The sequence below is a fragment of the Mus caroli genome, chromosome 10, assembly GCF_900094665.2.
Source record: "Mus caroli chromosome 10, CAROLI_EIJ_v1.1, whole genome shotgun sequence".
NCBI lineage: Eukaryota > Metazoa > Chordata > Mammalia > Rodentia > Muridae > Mus > Mus caroli.
The window spans coordinates 71,063,169-71,083,804 of NC_034579.1; the positions used below are offsets into that span (position 1 = coordinate 71,063,169).

The 20,636-nt window shown below is 52.5% G+C and overlaps 1 protein-coding gene across 5 annotated transcripts; it reads left to right on the top strand.

Annotated features, from left to right (window-relative positions):
• The first annotated feature begins 1,476 nt into the window (after positions 1-1,476).
• Slc19a1 (solute carrier family 19 member 1) lies at positions 1,477-20,122 on the top strand. 5 transcript variants are annotated; one of them, XM_029482480.1, is made up of 6 exons: positions 1,477-1,534; positions 7,464-7,693; positions 11,027-11,780; positions 11,993-12,185; positions 14,308-14,449; positions 19,109-20,122. In XM_029482480.1, exons 2-6 carry the CDS (start codon positions 7,511-7,513, stop codon positions 19,373-19,375), a joined length of 1,539 nt encoding a protein of 512 aa, XP_029338340.1. In that variant the 5' UTR covers positions 1,477-1,534; positions 7,464-7,510; the 3' UTR covers positions 19,376-20,122. The 5 variants fall into 5 exon arrangements, with proteins under 5 accessions (XP_029338340.1, XP_021030578.1, XP_029338339.1 ...); XM_021174919.2 differs by lacking the exon at positions 1,477-1,534 and adding an exon at positions 1,818-1,884 and having other exon boundaries at positions 19,109-20,015; XM_029482479.1 differs by lacking the exon at positions 1,477-1,534 and adding an exon at positions 2,018-2,299.
• The last annotated feature ends 514 nt before the right edge of the window (positions 20,123-20,636 follow it).

Sequence of the window (20,636 nt, forward strand, 5' to 3'; positions counted from 1 at the left end):
CCATGCTAACACTAGCACTTAAACAAACAGTAGGTCACTTTATATCCAAGAAACCATTCCTCAAAGCACTTACTACATTCCCAAAAAATGACCATGCCGGCTATACGGAGCCTTCTCAGCGCCAGCATCTGATATTTTAGACAGCAGACATCCCGGAAACTTCCTCGTTCTTCCCCAAGTCTTCTCCAAATGACCCAGGGTGAGTGGGGTTGGGTGGGGTGGGGGAGGCTGGAGAGATGGCTCAGGGGTTAAGAGCACTGGCTGTTCTTTCAGAGGATCCTGGTTCAATTCCCAGCACCCACATGGCAGCTCACAATTGATACAGGGACCATTCTACCTCTGGTCCACCTACAAGGTGCAGCTCCTTCAGGAATCCTAACACAGGGATAAACAGGGCTGCAGGAAGCCCAGTGCCCTGGAATAGATGCTGCGCTTATCAGTATCTTCCTCTCTGTGACATATGGGCCATGTAGACTGGGTACCACTACCTGCTCCTGTGGGTAGGGTGTCCTCACTGAACCCCAAAGGGGCACAGACCTGTCTGCCACAGAGATAATCACAATCTCCCTCCACACCCCCTCTACCTCCTTTACCTTGCCCTTCAGGCTGTAAGTAGTAAGTGGCCCGAGGGTGTAGGTAACCGACACAGCCAGATATGGGAGTCTTCCAGCTCACCCTAAAATTCCTCCAGCTACCTGACCATCAATTCCAAAGAATGTGACATTTGTTCCTGTCCCTTTCAACTCACAAGGACTTGCATTGCTGGACCAAGTCTGGCATGGTTAATGGCAAGGGTCTTGCAGATTTCCCAGGCAGGAGGTGGGGGTAGCAGCCAGCCCCAAGAGCACATGCATGCCTGCTGCCAACTTGTAGAGAGGAGCCATTGCGTTTTCCAAACGCCCCATGAGGCCCGCCATTGCTTTCCACAGCTCTGGCCGGAGAAGCACTCTAGCTTCCTGATTCCCTTGTATAGCAACTAGGTGGCCAGCACCTTTGCATGTACCAAGAAGGCCCAAGTCCAGAGGGGTGTGGCCGCCATGGGTTGGGGAGGAGCCGTGCTGGTGTGGAGACTGGGTGCTCACACCTGGGACCCCATTCCTATAGATGACCATACCTATAGTCTAACCTCCGGGCACCCCACCCACCACCTTGGGAATCTATTAAACCAGAGTTGCTGGTCGGCCATTCCTCTTTGGACCCATGACCCTCCCCATTCGTTCTACTTTGCTCCTAAAGTGCATGGTTTCTCTGGGTCTGTCTTCCAGGGCAGCTAAGGCAGTGAGTGACCCTGCCCTCGCAAGTACTCCGCCAAAACCCATCAGGAGGAAAGAGGCTGGCTTCAGGGAGCCCCGCCCTTTCCCAACCCACCTCAGGCTGCTAGCAGCCTCCCACCTGCTGAGCATCAGCTGAACATCCCTGCTGGGGTGAGAGTTTGGAAGATTGGGGGATTGGTGGTGAAGGAGGGTGGGGTGGGGCCTAAAAACGCTTAGGCCAGACTTCTGTCCCTGTTAACAGTCAAGTAGGTTGATACAAGGTGAGTAAGGTTGTGTGTATGTCTGTGTGTGTGTAGGGGCTCTCCATGCATAGCCCAGAGCAATCTGTCGGTGCCCTTGGAACCTAAAGAAGCGCTGATACCCAAACGAGGGGCGTGCACAGCTGGTGCAGCGGCCAATGCCTTGGTGCTTGGAATGAATGCTTTAGCAGGTGGTCGCGGGGCGCTCGTCTCAAGAGGAGCCGGACAGAGCCAGCGCAGACTTCTGCAGGCCAGCAGGGGTCAGGGGCGGACCCGGGGAGGGGCCTTGGTCTTAGGCCGGGCGGTCACCTCTGTGCTCGATCAGATCAGGCAATCTGCTGCGAGCTGAGACCCGGTCCAGCGCTGGACGGGTAGGGGGCTCGTAAAGGGGCTCAGGCGGGCTGCGGGGCCCAGGGGTTGGGTGAAGAGGAGACGGGATGGAAGGGGGCGGGGAAGAAGGGACTTAATGGAGAGGCGGACAGAGAGGGTCGGCTTGAGGAGGAAGCACAGGAGCCGGAACAGTGGGCGAACGTACTGAAGGGGGCCTGGAGTCTAGAGATGTAGGGTCTTAGGGCACAGGCTAGCAGATGCGCCACCGGTCGTCCGCTCCTCAGGGAACCACATGACCCACGCGGTAGCTAATCTCCAAGTGTGGAGGGCGCGTGCATGAACCCCCTGTGGAAGTAGCTGCGGGTGTAGCCAGGTGTTTGCCCCGCCTCCTGGAAGTTCTGCGGCTGCGCCTCCTGTCTACCACATTGGTCACTCCTTCGGGGCGTGGTCAGTCAGGTAACCACGCCTCTCCATGCGGCCCTTGAGCCTACGCGCGGGTTTTTGGGTGTTGTAGTCTGCGTGTGCTCGAGCTAGAACGCCGGCTACTGGCTGAACCAGCTACAGGCCTGTGGGACGCAGAGCTAGGAATCCATTCTATGCGTGCCTGGGGAGCCACGGGGTAGTGCAAGGTACGGTTCTGTTCCTTCCGGTGTCCTGAAGACGAAAGCGGGCTGAATTCTCCACTACAGAGGACCGCGGAGTCCTTGGCGTGACTACAAAGCTCCGGGCAGGGTTTGTAGCGTGCGGAAGGCGCATGCGGGGTCTGCTGGGTGGAAGACAAGCAGAAGTCTTTGGGGTGCATAGGGGCAGTAGGGTAATTGTGGGACACGGGCTAGTATCTGTGGGGTGTCAGGGTCCTTGTGTGAATACAGAGTATAGGTGAGGACCTCAGCGGTACGAGCCCCGGGGCAAGAGTCTTGAGTGCTGGCCGGCATCCTGGGCTCATGGTTGCAGAACCGTCGGGAGGGTAAATCCCCAGGCTGCCTAGTGGGACCTTTGAGCGCCATTTCTCTCCTTGTCATTCCTCTGGAAAGGAGTTCTTTTGCTTTCAAAGTATCTTCCTCAGGTCAGGAATCACCACGTGCGCCTGCCCCAGCGACTTTAGAGCACGTGTTGCCTGCAAGGAAACCCCACTGCCCACGCCCTGGACGTGGCGCGCCTCCAAGGCTCATTGTTTAGCTCAGAGGTTGTAGGCACCCTGACAACTGTTAACAACTTCCCTTTGGAACAAGGTGGAATCTGCAGCTTGTACAGCTGCCTGTAATAGCCAGTCTTTTCTGTACTTCCAGCATCTCTGTGACAGGGATAGTAGTCTTGGTTAATAGCCTAGGAATAAACCATATTCACGTGACTCCTCACCCTGTGAGTGTGCCCATCCTAACTTCCCTGTCTTCACGATGCTGGTCGGAATCTCAGCGGGCTAGAAGATGGTTGTGGGCCTTCTCTCAGTGGAGAGGATAGACTAAATCCTTAGAGTTGCTTGCCTGACTGTTAAGAAGTAGCCTCCTCCCAGTGAGACTTCAGAACTCTGGGAGCAGCTCAGATGGACTCAGCAGGGCACAGAGCCTCTGACTTTACATAGCCTCATGCATTCTCCGGGCTAGGGAGCCGGATGTGTGCCTTCCAACAAGGCACTGGGGCTGAGGAAAGAGATTGATTCTGGGCATTTGAGCCTGTGGCAAAGATACAGTCAACACTCAGCCACCACAATGGGAGAGGGCATTGGTGTTTGTTTTCCCCTTATACAAAAGGAACCTTCCTGTTTCAAGATAAAACGAAAGTGGGCCTTGGAAAGAAGTTTGTGAACAGTTGTATTCCACACTTCTTACCCATCTCCACCCGTACCCCCATCTCTCACACTGGTGCTAGGCTGGTCAGAAAGGACTGTGTAGTGCCCCTCCCCTGACACCACAACCCACCTGGGCTGCCAAGGATTTCTTTCAGTTGCCTGGAAGAGGTTGCAAGTTAAGCCACACGATGCTCAGGGCATATGGAGTCCGGGTCCACTGTGAGGGCTGCAAGCCATGAGCTTCCTTCCATACTCAGTTCCAACTGTAGAGAACAGGATTCCCCCTCATCTTTCTTTTGGCTGAAGAGAGCTGAACTTAACTTTGTTAGGAAGAGCAGCCTGGGCTCTGAGCTAGAGAAGGAGGGTATTGTGTCAGAGCTGGACACTAACTATGTGGCAGTGATGTTACCTCCAATAGAGTGTCATAAACTGCCCCAGGCAGTCTCTGCCTAGGTAACAGCCTAGAGAATCCAGGCTGAGACCACCTGCCCCGTGCAAACAAGAGTTTGGGCCCCTGTTTTTTTGACTTGGACCCTGGACTCCCTGGCCACTATTCTGAATAGCAGCTTTTCCTCTGGCTGGCCTGTGGCCTGCCCAGTAGTCACTACTCCAGACCTAGAAGCTCTGGGAAGTTTGTGCTTCTAAGCTCTCAACCCCTAGTCCTTCCCATGCTATTAGCAAGTCCTGTGGGAGGGTGGCAGAGCCGAGCCTGCGGCTCTGGAACTGGGGAAGGCAGTTCGGGAAACGTTTCAAGTTTGAGCAGAGCGGCAGCTGGAGAAGGCCAGAGGGCCTGACTGTTCCTGTTTCTACCTCCTAGGCATGAGGGCCCTGGGCTTACTTCAGACCCAGGCAGTACCTCCTAGCTTAGATGAGGGAAGAGCCAGAGGCAGGTCCCAGGCACTTGTGGCTTTACCAAGAGCCAGTCCCTAATTCCTAGTCCCCAGGCATCTAGGTTTTTCTGTTGAACGGGTGTTTAAGTGGAAAGCGTGAGCTGGGTGGGGGAGATGACTTGGTACGTGGTTCCCCAGAGACTAGAAGGTGCCCATGTGTCCCCTGTGAGCACATGCCGGGATCCTCATCAGTCACATGGTCTGAGCAGAGAAGCCCAGGGACTTGGTCTAGGCTCCTGGCTCTTGTCACTTGAGATTGCAGAACATCTTGTGATGTAGGACAGCTCCCTTGAACAGACTTGAGTGTAGGACGGGCGTGTGGGTGGATGGAGTTTTCAGAACCTCAGAGTCTATTTCCTGGGCCTTGAGCATTTAACCTAGCCACTTACCGTTTTGTTTTGTTTTTTTTAGCACTAGTTAGGGTAGAACAGCCTGATAATCCTAGCGGGCTCCAGGAGTTCTTCAAATGGTCTCTTCAGCCATGGTACGGTACCTGTTGAAGGACCAGAGCCAGATCATCTTACAGACCCCTGAGAAGGAGGGCCCTGATGAACTCTCTCCATGGTATAAACGTATAGTGCCGTGGGTGTAGCAGCCTCGGGAGTCTGTGAGCTATACATATGGAGTAATACAGAGTTTATTCTGTACTGGTGTCTGATAACGTCTACTATCCCTGGATTCTAAGAGACACCAAGTAAAGTTGCTCCTGTTATCTCTGGGGGTGACCTCTCAGATGAGGGCCACCTAAGCCTATAGTAGGCACAGAATCCTAGATTTAGCTATATTCCTGGACACCACCTAGCCTGGGGGCTGCTTTAGTTTGGGCAATTGCCCAACCTGGCCAGCCTTAGCAATATGTGTTGAGGTCTGCCTGCACCTGCCTCATCCCCTCTGGAGAGGTCAATGCCGCAGGGTGAACCTCCTGAGTGCTGTGTCCTTATTGGCTGTTTGTGCTGCTCTGGGGACATTTGAGATGAGGCTAAGCAGGACTCAGAGTTTGTTCAGCTGAACTGATGTAGCCTGTGTTTGTGTTTTCTCCAGCCAGGCCCCCTGCCTGGATGCCTGTTTCCATTCTTGCATGAGAGAGAATGTGGGTCCCAGTCCCAGGCCCTGCGGCTTCCGGGGAGGGGGTGGGTGGGGGAACCACCGCTGCCTGAGCATCTTCCCAGACATTCCTTCCTTCTGGACCTCTGGATGCCCCCTGGCTCACCCTTCCTCACAGCTCCCAACAAGCCCACAAACCCCTACTTCTTCAAGGTCCCAACTGTCAACCTGCTTCTTGTCGCAAAGGCAGGAGTTAAAGGAAGGGCTCCTGGGCAGTCCTTACAAGGAGCTCACACACTGAAGGCCCACAGGTCACCTTTCTTTCTTGAACCTCTGTGTTTAGTGGGAACTCTGAGAACACCCTTGGTCTCAATGTGGGGTCCATGGGTAGAGAATCTGGACCCCCCCCATTCTTCTTATATCTGGGGAGTTTTCTTTGCCTCTTGCTCAGGGCTTGAAGGGGACTCTTAGCCCAGATTAGCAGACACTTCCTGGATCAGGCTGCAGTGAGGAGCAGAGGGGATTTTGGGGAGCCTGTTGTGGAGGGGGTATGCCCTTAGCCCCACTAGCCCCTGTATACAATGCCCAGCCTCAGCTCCAGGAGTTGGCACACAGCTCCCTTTTGGCCTACACGAATGCTTTATACACAAGCCCGAAGCACATGAACCTATAACATAGAGAGATGTGGCTTTGCCCATGAGCCCGGATAACTTGGAGTCCTGATGAGGGGGTGCAGCTCCTGACTTTCTCTTAGCGAGGACTGCTGGCAGTACTCACCTGGACCAGAGCAGCCCGTGTCCAGGACAGAATCATGAGACAGAACCACTCTGAGAAGCTTGGTTCTCACATGCACCACAAATACTCAAGACTTCCTTGGGCCTACATGCTGTGAGGTCAGGGGTCAGCAGCTGCATGGGCTGGCTATCTGGGGCTGGACCTGACCTACCTTGGGAGGAGATCCGTAGCCATTTGAACATCAGATCCACCTCTTCCTCTAGGAGTCCTTGAAGGGACTGTGGGGTCCCTCAGGTCAGCTCCTGCTCTGTTCCTTAACCCTTCTCAGAGCTTGCGTTGCCTTGCCCTTGGTGGCTCTCGGTTTCTTCAGCTCATCTGTCTGTCCCTCTGACTGCTCTTCCCGTGACTAGTGTCCCTTAGAGCTACGTTCCACTGCTGTGGGGAGGCTATGAGTCAGATACGTTGTACTCGAAGCCACCCTGACTGACCTCCACGTTGTGTCCTGGTGCACAGCCCCTTTTCTTGTCATCTCTACACCTAGGATTCCACTAGAACAGTAGCTCCCAACAGCACCTGAGGTGAGCTGTTCCTAAGTCCTGAGCACCCACAGGCTGCCAAGCCCTTGAAATGAATCTGAGGTGCTCCCAAACGGAATTTTATTTTATATTATTTCATTTTGTTTGTTTGTTTGTTTGTTTGTTTGTTTGTTTTTGAGGCAGGGTTTTTCTATGTAACCCTAGCTGTCCTGGAACTCTCACTCTGTAGGCCGAACTGGCCTCGAACTGAGAAATCAGCCTGCCTCTGCTTCCTGAGTGCTGGGATTAAAGGCACGCACCTCCACGGCCTGGCTCCTGAATTAAAATTTTAAGTGTTATTAACTTATTTAATAAAGTAAGCTAATTAGTTAATGTGACTTTTATTAGTACTTGATTAATCGGCCTGCGTGGCTGAGACTGGTTTGCTTGATGTTCTCCTAGAGGCTGTGCTGGCCTAGTCTGAGGGATTGGGCTCCTGGTAGTTCTCAGAGTAGGTTGAAGATTTGGGCCTGGGGCCTGCAGCCTCCCAAGGCTAACACTGGGTCTCAGTTGAAAGATTGAGAAGGAGTGGTTTACCTATGGGCTGCTTTGCTGACACCAGACCCTCTGCTTTTCCTTCCTTCCAGGTGGAGTGTCATCTTGGCACGCCAGTTCCCATGAGGACCTGGGAAACATGGTGCCCACTAGCCAGGTGGCAGAAAAGCAGGCATGCGAAGAGCCCAGGCAGGACCACGAACTGAAGTCCTGGCGATGCCTGGTGTTCTATCTCTGCTTCTTCGGCTTCATGGCCCAGTTGCGTCCTGGGGAAAGCTTCATCACACCCTTTCTCCTGGAACGTAAATTCACCAAGGAGCAGGCATGTTGCTGGGCTATGAGGGGGTTGGGGAAGCAGCAGCATGGGGTTGGGAGTGGGGTTCCCGAGTTTGATATATGGGCAGCTGAGGCTGTGGGAGACTGGGTCGGATGTGTGTTTGGCCCTACCCAAACCCTCCACCAGCTGTGCTGAGCCCACAGAGAGCCTTGACTCTCTGATTCATGAACCCAGCCAGATTGTGAGACACTGGGTACCATAGAGAGGACACCTGTCCCTGCTTTGGGCCTGAGGAAGAATGTAACCCAAGGAGTGCCAGCTTCTACTACCAAACGGCTTGTTCATGCCCAGCCACGCCCCACCTTGCTTGGCACCTGCCTCCAGCAGGGACTTAGCTGTTTATGTAAAGAGATTATTGAAGGCATTTTCTTCTTACTCAGCCATGGGGACAGAGGGTCCTATTGAAAGTCTGCTAATGAGCTTAAGTCCAGGCAGACGTGGAGACGGTTTATTTTTTTGAACTTGCACCTCACACCATATATAAGACAGGGCTGGACAAAGAAGGAAGAAGGGTGTGACTCCTTCTCACCCTGATTTGTAGCTTTTCTGCTTTTGGCGAACGGGTGCTGTTCACCATTACTGTTACAGGAACAAGCTTGCATATAGAACTTCTATTATAATATAATAATAAAAAAAGTCCTTTCTGATTCGCAGCCGGTAATGTCATAGCCGTACACGAAGACCCGAGGTCAAGCCCCAGCACTTACATAAAAACTAGCTGTGTGGGGGGTGTGGGTGGGTGAAGGCTAGCAGATCTCTGGGGCTCACTTGCCAGGCAGCCTAGCCACTGAGCCCCAGGTCCCAGTGACAAACCCTACCTTGGGAAACAAGTAGATAAGCACCTGAAGAATACTTTAGCCTCCACACGTGTGCCTACGCCTGTACACCCTTGTACACACAAACACACACATACAGACTCCAGAGGTTAAGACGTCTGCCAGGCCTTACCTATCACTAGGAGACAATGGTCACAGGTACTGTGCACAAGCTGGACACTGAATCCCCTCCATTTCTCTCCTGGATGGGGGGCTCCTGGCAGCCCCAGTGCATTGCTGCTGTCCCTGAGAATGCTTGCTTTTCTCGTTGCCCTGCAAGCCAGGCACTGGCCAGGTTAGCCATCTTCTGAGACTTTCCCTGTTCTGAGTCGGTGAAGGTCCTCGTGGTCTAGGTCTGTCTGGTTCTTTCCATTTCATCTGTGGCTCTTGGGAACCATGCTGTTTCCTGATGCTCGTGCCCCGCCCCACTCAGGTCTAGCCATCCTTCCCAGCTCTCTTGGACCAGGTCGTGCCAAGGGTTCCTGTATCCCTGCCCTGCTGTGTCAGAGCAGGCCTCCTGTTCTGTTATGAGCAGCCGATCCTGTACTCATAGTGTGACCTTTGCCCTGTGCCCTCCTGCATCTGGATCAGGGCTCAGCTCTGTACTGCACAACCAACTGGGATGCTCTGATGCCTGCGGATTATTGGGCAGTGCTGGGCTTAGGTGGCAGGAAGAGAGCTTATACCAACTGGTTGGCTACCTGACACATCCTCCACTTTCCAGAGACCTTTTATAGATGTCTCTTCCCCAGTAACCTTCTAAGTGGGACCCAGGTTACAGCCCAAAGCACAGAGACACCCCTACCCCTCACCCCCCCTCACACACACACACCCAGCCCCTCAATCCCTTAACTGAGCTAGAATCAAGTCAAGCAGGCCAGGAACTTCAGGTTGTTTACAGCCTGAGTCCTCCCTGGTGCTGAAGATCTTTGGAATGTCCTGGCAAGGCTGGATCATTGTGGAAGGGACCTTGAGGGGACCTTGCGTGCTTAGGGTTGTTAGGATTATTTGGGGTGAAACTTGATCTCTGTGGGGCACAGGATCAGGAGGAGTCACTAGGTAGGAAAGAAGGATTCTCTTGATTCTCTGATTCTCTGGAGCTTCTGTGTGTATTGGCCCTCCTTCTTCCCTCCCCAGCCTCAGTCTCTGAGGTCTGATTCATCAGCTGCCCAAGGTAGCCTGTGGGTGGCCTGGGGCAGCCTGCACTTGGCCTAGGGGTGTCAGCAGTCCATCTGGGCTTGACATGTCCCTTCTATACTGACCCATGCTCTGTTCACTCTGTTCGGGCTCTTTAATTTTCCACACCACTGGGCTGGCCGTGGTGTCTGCTGGTTTCTGGGGCCAGTGGGTCCTTTAAGAGTCAGGTTGATGGTTGCTAGTGGTTGGGCTGAGATATTAGCACTAGGGTGTGAATGGTTGGTCACACTAGGCTGTGAGTCAGTATGACCTGAAGTCCCAGTCTCTGGGAGCCCAGGAGGTCCCATCTGGCTCCCCTGTGTGTACATTAGCTGGATCTAGAATGAGGTCTAAAGGAGCCTCTGCTGAAACTGATTTTGGCCTAAGAGGAGATTCCAAGCATGTCCACTACCCAGGGAGAGAGGTCAGGAGGACATTACAGCTTCACAGGGATGGAGGCTCTCCCTACAGAGCATCCCTGGGGCCTGAGGCACCTGGCTTGGCCTGTCCACACTGCTAGTGGGCCTTGGCTTCCTTAGGCAGTAAAGAAGAGTCTGAGACAATGTCTTCTGATGCCTGCCCTGCAGCAGAAAGCCCCCCCCCCAGTCCCCCCCACCATCCTATGCCATAGCAAGAGCCAGGTGAGGGTGGCTACCAGAAGCTGGCCTTAATAAAGGCCACGAAGGTTGGATTCCACAGGCAGCATGCCCGGTTCTGCCTAGTGAGGTGGGCTGGAGGAATGGCCTCGTCCTCCTGCTGGCCTTCCCTCCCTCCTGTGCGTCCTCCCTAGCTGTCTGTTGTGCTCCCCCCATGCCCACTTCTGTTTCCATCCTCCTGTAATAGGGATTGAGGAAACCTGGGTTGGTGTCTGCTGCTCTTTGTACTCTTCTCTACCTAGGTTTAAGATGAGTGCAGCCGACTGCTCTTCCAAAGGTCCTGAGTTCAAATCCCAGCAACCACATGGTGGCTCACAACCATCCATAATGAAATCTGATGCCCTCTTCTGGTGTGTCTGAAGACAGCTACAGTGTACTTACATATATAGTAAACAAATAAATCTTTTTTTTTTTTAAATGAGTGCAAGTCAGAAAGCCTAGGATAAGGTAGTCCACATGTAAATGAACGGTGGCTACCCCCACAGTTTGACAGCTTCTTGTGAGTCACATGCCTGGGGTCTGCAGTTTCTCGGGCTGGAAACTCTATCTCATAGTTTTCTAGGCTTATGTCGTGGTCGATCAGGGAGCAAGGTAGACTCTTACATGCTCACTCTGAAGTAGTCAGGGGAGCAGCCAAGTGTCCTTAATAACCAGCACCCACCCGTCCACAGGTGACCAATGAGATCATTCCAATGCTGCCCTACTCCCACCTGGCTGTGCTGGTCCCGGTCTTCCTGCTCACCGACTACCTGCGATACAAGCCAGTCCTGGTCCTGCAGTGCCTGAGCTTCGTGTGCGTGTGGCTGTTGCTGCTGCTGGGCACATCTGTCATGCACATGCAACTCATGGAAGTTTTCTACAGTGTCACCATGGCGGCCCGCATCGCCTACTCCTCCTACATATTCTCCCTGGTGCACCCCTCCCGCTACCAGCGCATGGCCAGCTACTCACGGGCGGCAGTTCTGCTGGGAGTCTTCATCAGCTCTGTGTTGGGCCAGGCGCTGGTCACTGTAGGACATATAAGCACCTATACGCTGAACTGCATCTCCCTGGGCTTCATCCTCTTCAGCCTGGTCCTCTCCCTCTTTCTAAAGCGCCCTAAGCGGAGCCTCTTTTTCAACCGCAGTACGCTTGCACGTGGAGCCTTGCCCTGTGAGCTGGATCAGATGCACCCGGGCCCTGACCGGCCAGAAACCAGGAAACTAGATCGCATGCTGGGCACTTGCAGGGACTCCTTCCTGGTGCGCATGCTAAGTGAACTGGTGGAAAATGCCCGGCAACCACAGCTGCGTCTCTGGTGCCTCTGGTGGGTCTTCAACTCTTCAGGCTACTACCTGATCACCTACTATGTGCATGTCCTGTGGAGAAGCACTGACAGCAGCCTCAGCTACAATGGCGCCGTAGATGCTGCCTCCACACTGCTGAGTATGCACCGGAGGGCCCTTGCTGGTCCCAGCTGGACCCCAGTGGGCCTGTAGTCCAGCCCTACCCCTTGCCCTGGGATAGACCACTAATGTAGACCGCCCTATCCCTTGCCCTACCCTGCCCATGCTCCAGAGCCACCCTAACGCAGTCCATCTCTCCCATGAGTGCGCTTGCCCGAGCTCAGCCATGACTGAATGCCTCCTACCTCCCAGGCGCCATCACGTCCTTCTCCGCGGGCTTCCTGAGCATCCGCTGGACTCTGTGGTCCAAGCTGGTCATCGCAGGTGTGATCGCCATCCAGGCCAGCCTGGTTTTCTGTATGTTCCAGATCCGGGACATCTGGGTTTGCTACGTCACCTTCGTGCTTTTCCGAGGGGCCTACCAGTTCCTTGTGCCCATTGCCACGTGAGTGAAATGGTGTGGGAGGGGCTTCTGGAAGGTTCTGTTGGGGAGCATAAGGCAATGCAGGCAGATATGCGGGAGGCCTGACCTGTCTAGACACTTTTGGCTGTGTCCACTACACTGCTTTTTCTAGGCCTCGCAACCCCTATAAGGACAGAGCACCCCCTGCAGTCTTAGTTCTCGCCCAACTCCGCCAGTCCTTTCTGAACCCCTATAGTGTTGCTGTCCCATAGACCACCTAAAGTTGACCAGTACCCCACCTTCTCCTCCCCTTGGAGGGCATCAGATCTCATTACAGATGGTTGTGAGCCACCATGTGGTTGCTGGGAATTGAACTCAGGACCTTTGGAAGAACAGTCAGTGCTCTTAACCGCTGAGCCATCTCCCCACCCCCTTTCCTTCCATTTTCTAACCTGCACCCCCTCCTGCTGCCTTTGACCTGCCCTGCTTCCTTTTCTGGACTTGACCTGCTTGCTCTCCCAGCTCCTCTGAGCACTGCTTCAAAGCTGCCCGGCACGGACAGCAGGTGACCTCTTCCAGACCATACTAGCATACTTTGCTTGAGACCTGTCTTAGTCAGGGTTTTACTGCTGTGAACAGACACCATGACCAAGGCAAGTCTTATTAAAAAAAAAAAAAACAACATTGAATTGGGGCTGGCTTACAGGTTCAGAGGTTCAGTCCATTATCATCAAGGTGGGAGCATGGCAGTATCCAGGTAGGTATGGCGCAGGAGGAGCTGAGAGTTCTATGTCTTCATCCAAAAGCTGCTAGTGGAAGACTGACTTCCAGGCAACTAGGGTGAGGATCTTATACCCACACCCACAGTGACACACCCATTCCAACCAGGTCACACCAATTCCAACAAGGCCACACCTTCAGATGGTGCCACTCCCTGGTCCAAGGATATACAAACCATCACAAGACCCCACCCAGGCTGGTATGGAGGGCACACACACTATCATATGTGAGGACACACTCAGCTCATGCCAGGTAGGCCTCAAATATCCTCGCAGAGCTGGGCTGGTGGTACACAGCCTTTAATCCTAGAACTCAGGAGGCAGAAGCAGGCAGATCTCTGTGAGTTCCAGACCAGCCAGAGATTCATGGTGAGACCTTGTCTAAAAGAAACGAAAAATAGGCTCGCAGACACATGCTCACATCACCAGACAGACAACACACAAACACACCCCATCCACTACATGTGCACTACACAGGCCATGTTTATACCATACATGTACATGGATCAGCATGCTGCCATATATAATACATGTGTGTGTTTTATATATGTGTGTGTGTATGTATATATGTGTGTGTGTGTATGTATGTATGTGTATATATGTGTGTATGTATATATGTATGTGTGTATGTATGCATATGTGTGTTTGTATATATACACACACAAATATATACACATACATTTTTATATATCATAGGTTTCATACACCATATGTACTTAGCATTTGCACTGTGCATAGCATACATACATGTGCCCACACCACATACAGACACTTGCCTTCTGGTACGTGCCACCTTTTGCCTGCCCACTGTCTACCTCTTCTGGGAAGAGCTTGGTTCCTTCCTCCCTCCCAGGGCATCCTAACTTGCCTTTCTTCCTTCTTGGACTCCCTTCTCACATCCCCTGGTGACATATCCCTGCCCTGTGAGTTGAGAGCGCATTCCTGTTCCCAGTCTTCTGGAGTCAGTCTCTATAGGCATGTCCTGATTGCCACTCCTGCCCTGGGTCAGCTCCGACTGGCTGGTGGGTGCATGCTGGGAGGGGAGGGCAGTGCTATGCACAGGTGTGCTGGCTGGGGACCTTAGAGTTGCGTGTCTGTGGTTTAACTCAGTCTGCTGGTTGTATGACTCGATACTTTGCTGTATTCCTGGGTAGATACAGGAGTCTCCCTGGCTTGGGTTTGTTTGTTTGCTTTTTGGGTTTGTTGTTGTTGTTGTTGATGATGATAATATGTTTGTCCAATTAGATGGGATCTCACTCTATAGACCAAGCTGACCTGGTATCTTCTGCCTCTTGCACTGTGATTAATGATGTCTGGCTGTCTTCTTACCCCTGCCCTACACGGTGAGTTTGATCACAGTATTTTATTTTTTTTAAATCTCCCAGTTTTCAGATTGCGTCTTCTCTATCTAAAGAGCTCTGTGCATTGGTCTTCGGGATCAACACTTTCCTAGCTACTGCGCTTAAGACCTGTATCACACTTGTGGTCTCTGACAAGCGGGGTCTGGGTCTCCAAGTCCATGATCAGGTAAGCCCCCACCCCACTTCAGTGCCATGTCTTTGAGGGAGGGAAGCCCATTATGTGGTCATGGTGAGGGCCTCCTGGTGTGCTTCACCGTCAGGGGACAGAGACTGCAGCTCCATTGTCCCTGGAGTATGCAGAGTGTGGCCCACATTTGGAGCAGGAAGTAAGACGATTGGACAGGCTCACGTTTCTAGGGGCAATGGATGTGGTGAAGTAAGCCATTTTAAAATATATATATATATTTCTTTATATAGTATTCCATCTGCAGAAGAGGGCACCAGATCTCATTATAAATGATTTCATAACTACCATGTGGTTGTCGGGAATTGAACTCAGTACCTCTGGAAGAATAGCCAGTGCTCTTAGCCTCTGAGCCATCTCTCCAACCCCGAAGTTAGCCACTTTTATCTATCCATGTGCCTCTACCCTGCTCCTGTCCAGATCCAGGTTGGCCCTTTGGGACTTGGAGCCCTGGCTGGGCCTCCAAGGCTGGCTGAGTTGTCGGCCATTTCTGAGAAGCCTTCATCCGACCTTGTATGTCCTCACCTGGGCCTGGACCAATGACTTCACATGGTTACAGCTCCTTAACTTTCATGTCACATCCCTGTTGGTGATCGTCAAGACCTGATGGCCTTGAGCCCAGATTGGATGATGTCTGAAGTGTTCAAGTCCAGGAGGGAGCTAGGCAGAACCCCTTGGTTGGAGCTGGTATCAGATAACGTTGGCCTACCGGCCCCCCTTGGGATGCCCTCAGTTTTCTCACAACAGCCAGAGTTTTTCTTGTGTGTATCTGAGAAACCCCTCTGATGGGGGCAGCATGATGCAGGTACTAGCCACACCAGTATGGACTTGATAGTCAGCCCATGAGGAGAGATGATATCCTCCAGGCTGGGCAGTATCCTAGACAACCTGTGAAAGCCTTTGGTTTCCCTGGGCCATAGGCCTGCAGGTTGGTGTGTGCCATGGAGGAGTGCTGACCTGCCAAGGGTTCCTAGATGGCACAGCCCTGTCATTGAAGCTTGGTGTTAAGTCTGGTGGGCCAGTGAGGAGGCAGGTGGAGCAGGTGCTTCCGCATGCAGGAGCGGACCAGCATCTCAGTAGGAACTGGCTGGGAGCATCTGAGGAGACACGTGAAGTGAGGGTGCAGTCCTGCCATGTAAAGCTTGAACTTACCTCCAGCTTGCCCAAATCTCTCAGTGCAGACTTCCTGCAGACTGGACCCAGGACAGTCAAGTCTGTCTGTCCTCAAAGAGTAGGGGCTCCTAAAGTGGAGGGGGCTGTCCAAAGAAGCCTCCGGGGGAACCCAATTGGCCCCAGCTATAGTGTACTAAACATGTGATTTGTCTTTTAGTCACTGACTTCTAAGGACACTGTGTTCTCTTCTGTCCCCTTCTCCCTCCATAGCTGCCTCTTGTTCAGCCTTTGGCCGCCAAGTGGGTGGGGCCTAAGAGACTCTTTAGAGACTGGTGCTGCCCTGTGTTGCCCGTGTTCTGTTCCAGCTGCCCCGCATCCAGCTTCACCACATCCAGCTGCCCTTGCTAGTGTGTTTCAGTGGCGTGGGGTAGGAGGCTCAGTAAGAAGGGGTCTGGGTCAGCTCTTTCCCAAAGGACTGGCCACAAGAGAACTTCTCTTCTTGAGGGTTCCTGGTCGGTCCTATTCATTGGCACAGACTATATCCAGGGGTCCCCTGAGAATCAGGAGTATTCCGACCCTTTCCTCCTGCTTTGTACAGTCAAATTTCAAGATGTATACTGACGTTTCTCTGGCTGGTTTTCTTTCCAGCATTGTGTCTTGTTCATAGTCAAAAGAGATGCAGTCTCCTGCTCTGCCCTCTCATGCCTCATCCTGAGTTGGGAGACAGGCTAGGGCAGGAGTCCGGGCAATGGGAGCAGAGCCAAAGACCACTGAGAACCAGGGTGGAACCTGGGGACTGTGGGTAAGGGCCAGCCTGGATTTGCTGTTTTTTTTTTTTTTAAGTTTGGTTTTATTTGCATCCAGTTTAAGAAACCATGCAGAGAGATTCAGGGTCCCATTTCTTTAGCACAGTGTCATAATTGGGATGTTGATTTTTTTTTTCAGTCAAAATCCAGAACATTTCATCCCTTTGGGGACCCTTGGAATCTGTCTTAGGGTTTCATTGCTATGAAGAGACACCATGACTGAGGACATTTAATTGGAGCTGGCTTACAGGTTCAGAGGTTCAGTCCATTATCATCATGGCAGGAAGCATGGCAGCATTCAGGCAGGCATGGTGCTGGAGTTGCTGAGAGTTCTCCATCTTCATCCAAAGGCAGCCAGGAGGAGGGTCTTGAAGCCCACACCCACAGAGACTCCCTCCAACAAGGCCATACCCACTTCAAGGCCATGCCCACTCCAAGGCCACACCCACTCCATAAGGCCACACCTCCTAATAGTACCACTCCTTGGGCCAAGCATATTCAAATCACCACAAGATCCTTTCTTGGCCACAGCCACTCCCTTCACCTGTGACCTGGGAATAGGTGTTCTCCCTGGGTATGGCTCCATTCTCCTGTGCACCTACATGCCCTTGAGCTTCTCCTCAGATGGGGCAGGTAGTGCCATCGCTACTGTAGGCTGTCAGTGTGCCTGGGATAGCTGCTGAACTTCCAAAGCGCAGTGGGCTGTGTTCAGTCCTCAGATCCTTCAAATTCTTCCCTTGAGTTTGTGTGAATGTAGGTTTTATTTCTTCTGGATGGGAGCCCAGAAGTGGAGCTGTAGATTCCCAGTGGGGACCACTGCTATCCCACCAGCAGGGTATAAGAATCCTTTTCCCTAAATCTTCACCAACGCGTGACACACCTCTTTCCTATTAGCCATTCACACGGGTTGTTGCATGCTTTTCTCTTGGATTCATTTGTGAAACCAGAATTTAGTCTCTTCTACCCATCTCTTTAGAAGGCAGTAATGATCTGATGTTTGGGACTGCAAGGGCATCCCAAGTTATGTGTAGTGTGAAGACTTTATCACTGGGCCCTCTTATTGTTGACAGGCCTTTTGCTCTGACATTTTGCCTGGATACCTTCAGAATCACATAAGACAGTGTTAATCAAATCAGTTTTTACCATGAAATGTAACTTAGAAACCACAAGCCAGGCATGCTGTTAATGCCAGCACTCAGGGAGCTAAAACAGGAGAATTGTGAGTTCAAGGCCACCTGAGCTACATAGTGAGCATGTCTCAAAAAAAAGAAGAACAGAGAAATCAAGGGAGGAGAGGGAGGGCTTGTTTGCTATGGTCTCTCATGATCAGTTAATTCCCCTTGTTCCACAAGCCCTCTTTGGTCTAAATGTCTCTTACCTTTCATCCCTTATTTCTTGCTGTCTCCTCTTTGTATTTCTGGATTATTGTTGCTGCATGCTGACCCTTTTCATGGTGGATGGTCTAAAAATTTTCTCACGTGATTTCAGTACCTACTGACTGCCTTTGGTGTCCACAGGCCTTGGTGTGAGGTCATCGGTTTTGATGTAGTGAAGCAGTAGCAGAGGTCAAAGGTCTCCTGGTGCCGTGTGCTGAAGCCTTGCCCTCACAGCTCTGGTTGTGTAGGTTGGCATGCCTTCTGGGTAGAGTAGGAGTTCTAAGTCCAGTGGTGCTCCTCTCCAGTGCAGTGGGCAGTGAATGCCTCATCACTCTAGGGGTGTGTGTGTGTGTGTGTGTGTGTGTGTGTTTGGTGGGTCCAGTTGCCCTGGGTGGTTGTTACTGACATCATGAGGTTAGAGGCGAGAAGCAAGGTCATTGCTTGGCCCCACCCAAAATGTCCTTCTTTGTGTCTGGTGTGACTGAAGTAGTCAGGCAGTGCCTTCCCTCTAGCTGCATTCTACCTGTGCCAGACTCCAGGCTTCTTCTGTTCCAAGATCCATGGAGCAAAAAGAAATACCCTAGTACTTGCCGTACCTTTAGTGGGTCCTGAGGTCTGGCTGGCTGACACTTCTCTCCACCCTTCCCCAGTGGGTGTGGCTCACAGCATCCAGGAGTTTGATTGACACAGGGGAATGGGAAAAGGATGTCAACCCTGTCTTCATAACAGAAGTCCCAGTGGCTGTTTCTGAATTTGCTTGAAATGTGATCATTTCTGAAAGGGTCCCAAGGGGCTTCAGGAAGCTTACCTGCCTCCACTGGGGCTACTCCACTTTCTAGGACCTTCTGGCAATAACCAGATTCCTCTCTAGAAGGGAATGTACCTGGTCCTTCAAGAAGGGGTGTGGCCCATGATTGCCGGGCCCCTGTCGGTCACTGCTGTGCACTGCAGGCAAGGCTATGCCCGGTCTTGACTGTGGCCAGGGCCTAGGAGAAACCCTAGGGCATTGTCCTGGAACCCTCCTGGTGGCCATGGGAGTCAATTCCATGAAATTAGAGCCCAAAGACCAGCCCTTGAGGACCACACAGACGCCAGACACAGGCTTGGGTACTCTGGGGAATCTTTGGGGAATTATAAGTAGCCCTTTTATGTTGACCATGCTGTGAGAGAGAAGAGAACCAGCCATCTTGAGATCTACCCCAGGGCAAAGCCTATGACTCTTCAGTGTCCTCTGGTCACCTGGAGGCTGGGTGATAGAGAACCTCAGTGGAATTCCCTTAGTAGGGCAGGGGTTGGGACAAGGGTGGGCACAAAGCCTGCGGTCACCCAGACTCTCTCTCTTTCAGTTCCGTATCTACTTCATATACTTCCTGGTGCTGTCTATCACCTGCTTTGCCTGGGCAGGGCTGGATGGCTTGAGGTACTGCCAGCGAGGTCGCCACCAGCCCCTGGCCCAGGCCCAGGAGCTGAGGAGTCCCTTGGAGACTTCTGTGCAAGCGATAAGCCTACAGGATGGAGACCTAAGGGGACCGCAGCCCTCAGCGCCACAGCTGCTCTCAGAGGATGGCATGGAGGACGACAGGGGAGACTTAAGAGTTGAAGCCAAGGCTTGACCTTCCTAGCTTCATCCCAGTTCAGCGACCGGATTCCTGACTCAGAGGCAGCCCCTCCTGTTTGCACTCCATCCTGAACCAGCCTGGGCCTGATGCTACTATACACAGTGCTCCCAGTCGATGTTGCCTTGAGTCCAAGACATACAGGGGGGCCCCCCTGTTGCCTTTTAGGAGCCTTTAGGTTAGGCCACAGAACCCTTTTTAGGGGCCACCTGTTTTAGTTGAGGGGCGATAGATAGCTTATCCTTCCGAGGACCCTAAACCCAGCCTACTTCATGCTTTAGCAATGGCTGGAGCCTGCTACTGACACTCAAGGGCAGCTCCCTGGCTTTGTGAACCTCATGCCAGGCCACTGCGAGTCTGGGCTGTCTATTGCTTGCCAAGAAGAACCTGTGTCGGGCTCAACTATGCCCACCAGGCCAGTCTGCATTTTGCTCTGGGAAGTTCTGGGCAAATCATGTCTGCCCCTCAGGGCTAGTGAGGTAGCCCGGATGCCAGCCAAGGTCCGCTGAGCCTGCAGAGTGCCAGTTGCCTGCCCTAGGCTCCTGGCTATGCTGCCATACATCCTTCCACTGTCGGAGGTGCTTGTTTAAATGGTTATCTGATTTTTTTTTTAACTTGACATTAAAATGGAGAACTACCTTGGGCTTTTCTGTTGTGAGACACTAGAGTCAGAGGAGCACTAGGCATATTCCTATCAGATAAGGTAGCGGCAGACTTCAGCCCAGCGTCCTCCCTTGTCCCTCCTGTCATCCCTAAATGACTTGTCACACAGCCCAAAGGAGTGTAGGTGTGCCAGCCTTGATCAGAACCAAAGTCTTCCTAGAGGGGAGTGCCTGTAGGAGTTTGCACTGCGGAAGTGGGTTTCCTGGCTTAGCTCTTGAAAGCCATAGCTGTGAGGTTAGACTCTGTGGCAAGCACACTTTTCCCGATACGTGCTGGCCTAGCCTAGCACATATGGGTATGATTGCTGTCACCTGGCTAAAGCGAGGACACACACCAGAGACTAGGCCTTTGCTGTCCTTGAGTTAACTCCCAACTCCAGAGCAAGAACTCACTCCCATAGGGCACACAAGCAGTATCCAGCTTGCAGTAATGAGTAATCAGCTCAGTAGAAAGCAAGATTCTAGTCAAGGTGGGGCTGCTGAGCCAATTGTACCTTAGGACCTACCTGCAGGTCCACTTCTGGAAAGGTCATCTTGGAGACTCTGGGCCAAGAAAGAGGCTGCAAGCAAAGCTGGCCTGTCACCTGCTGGTGATT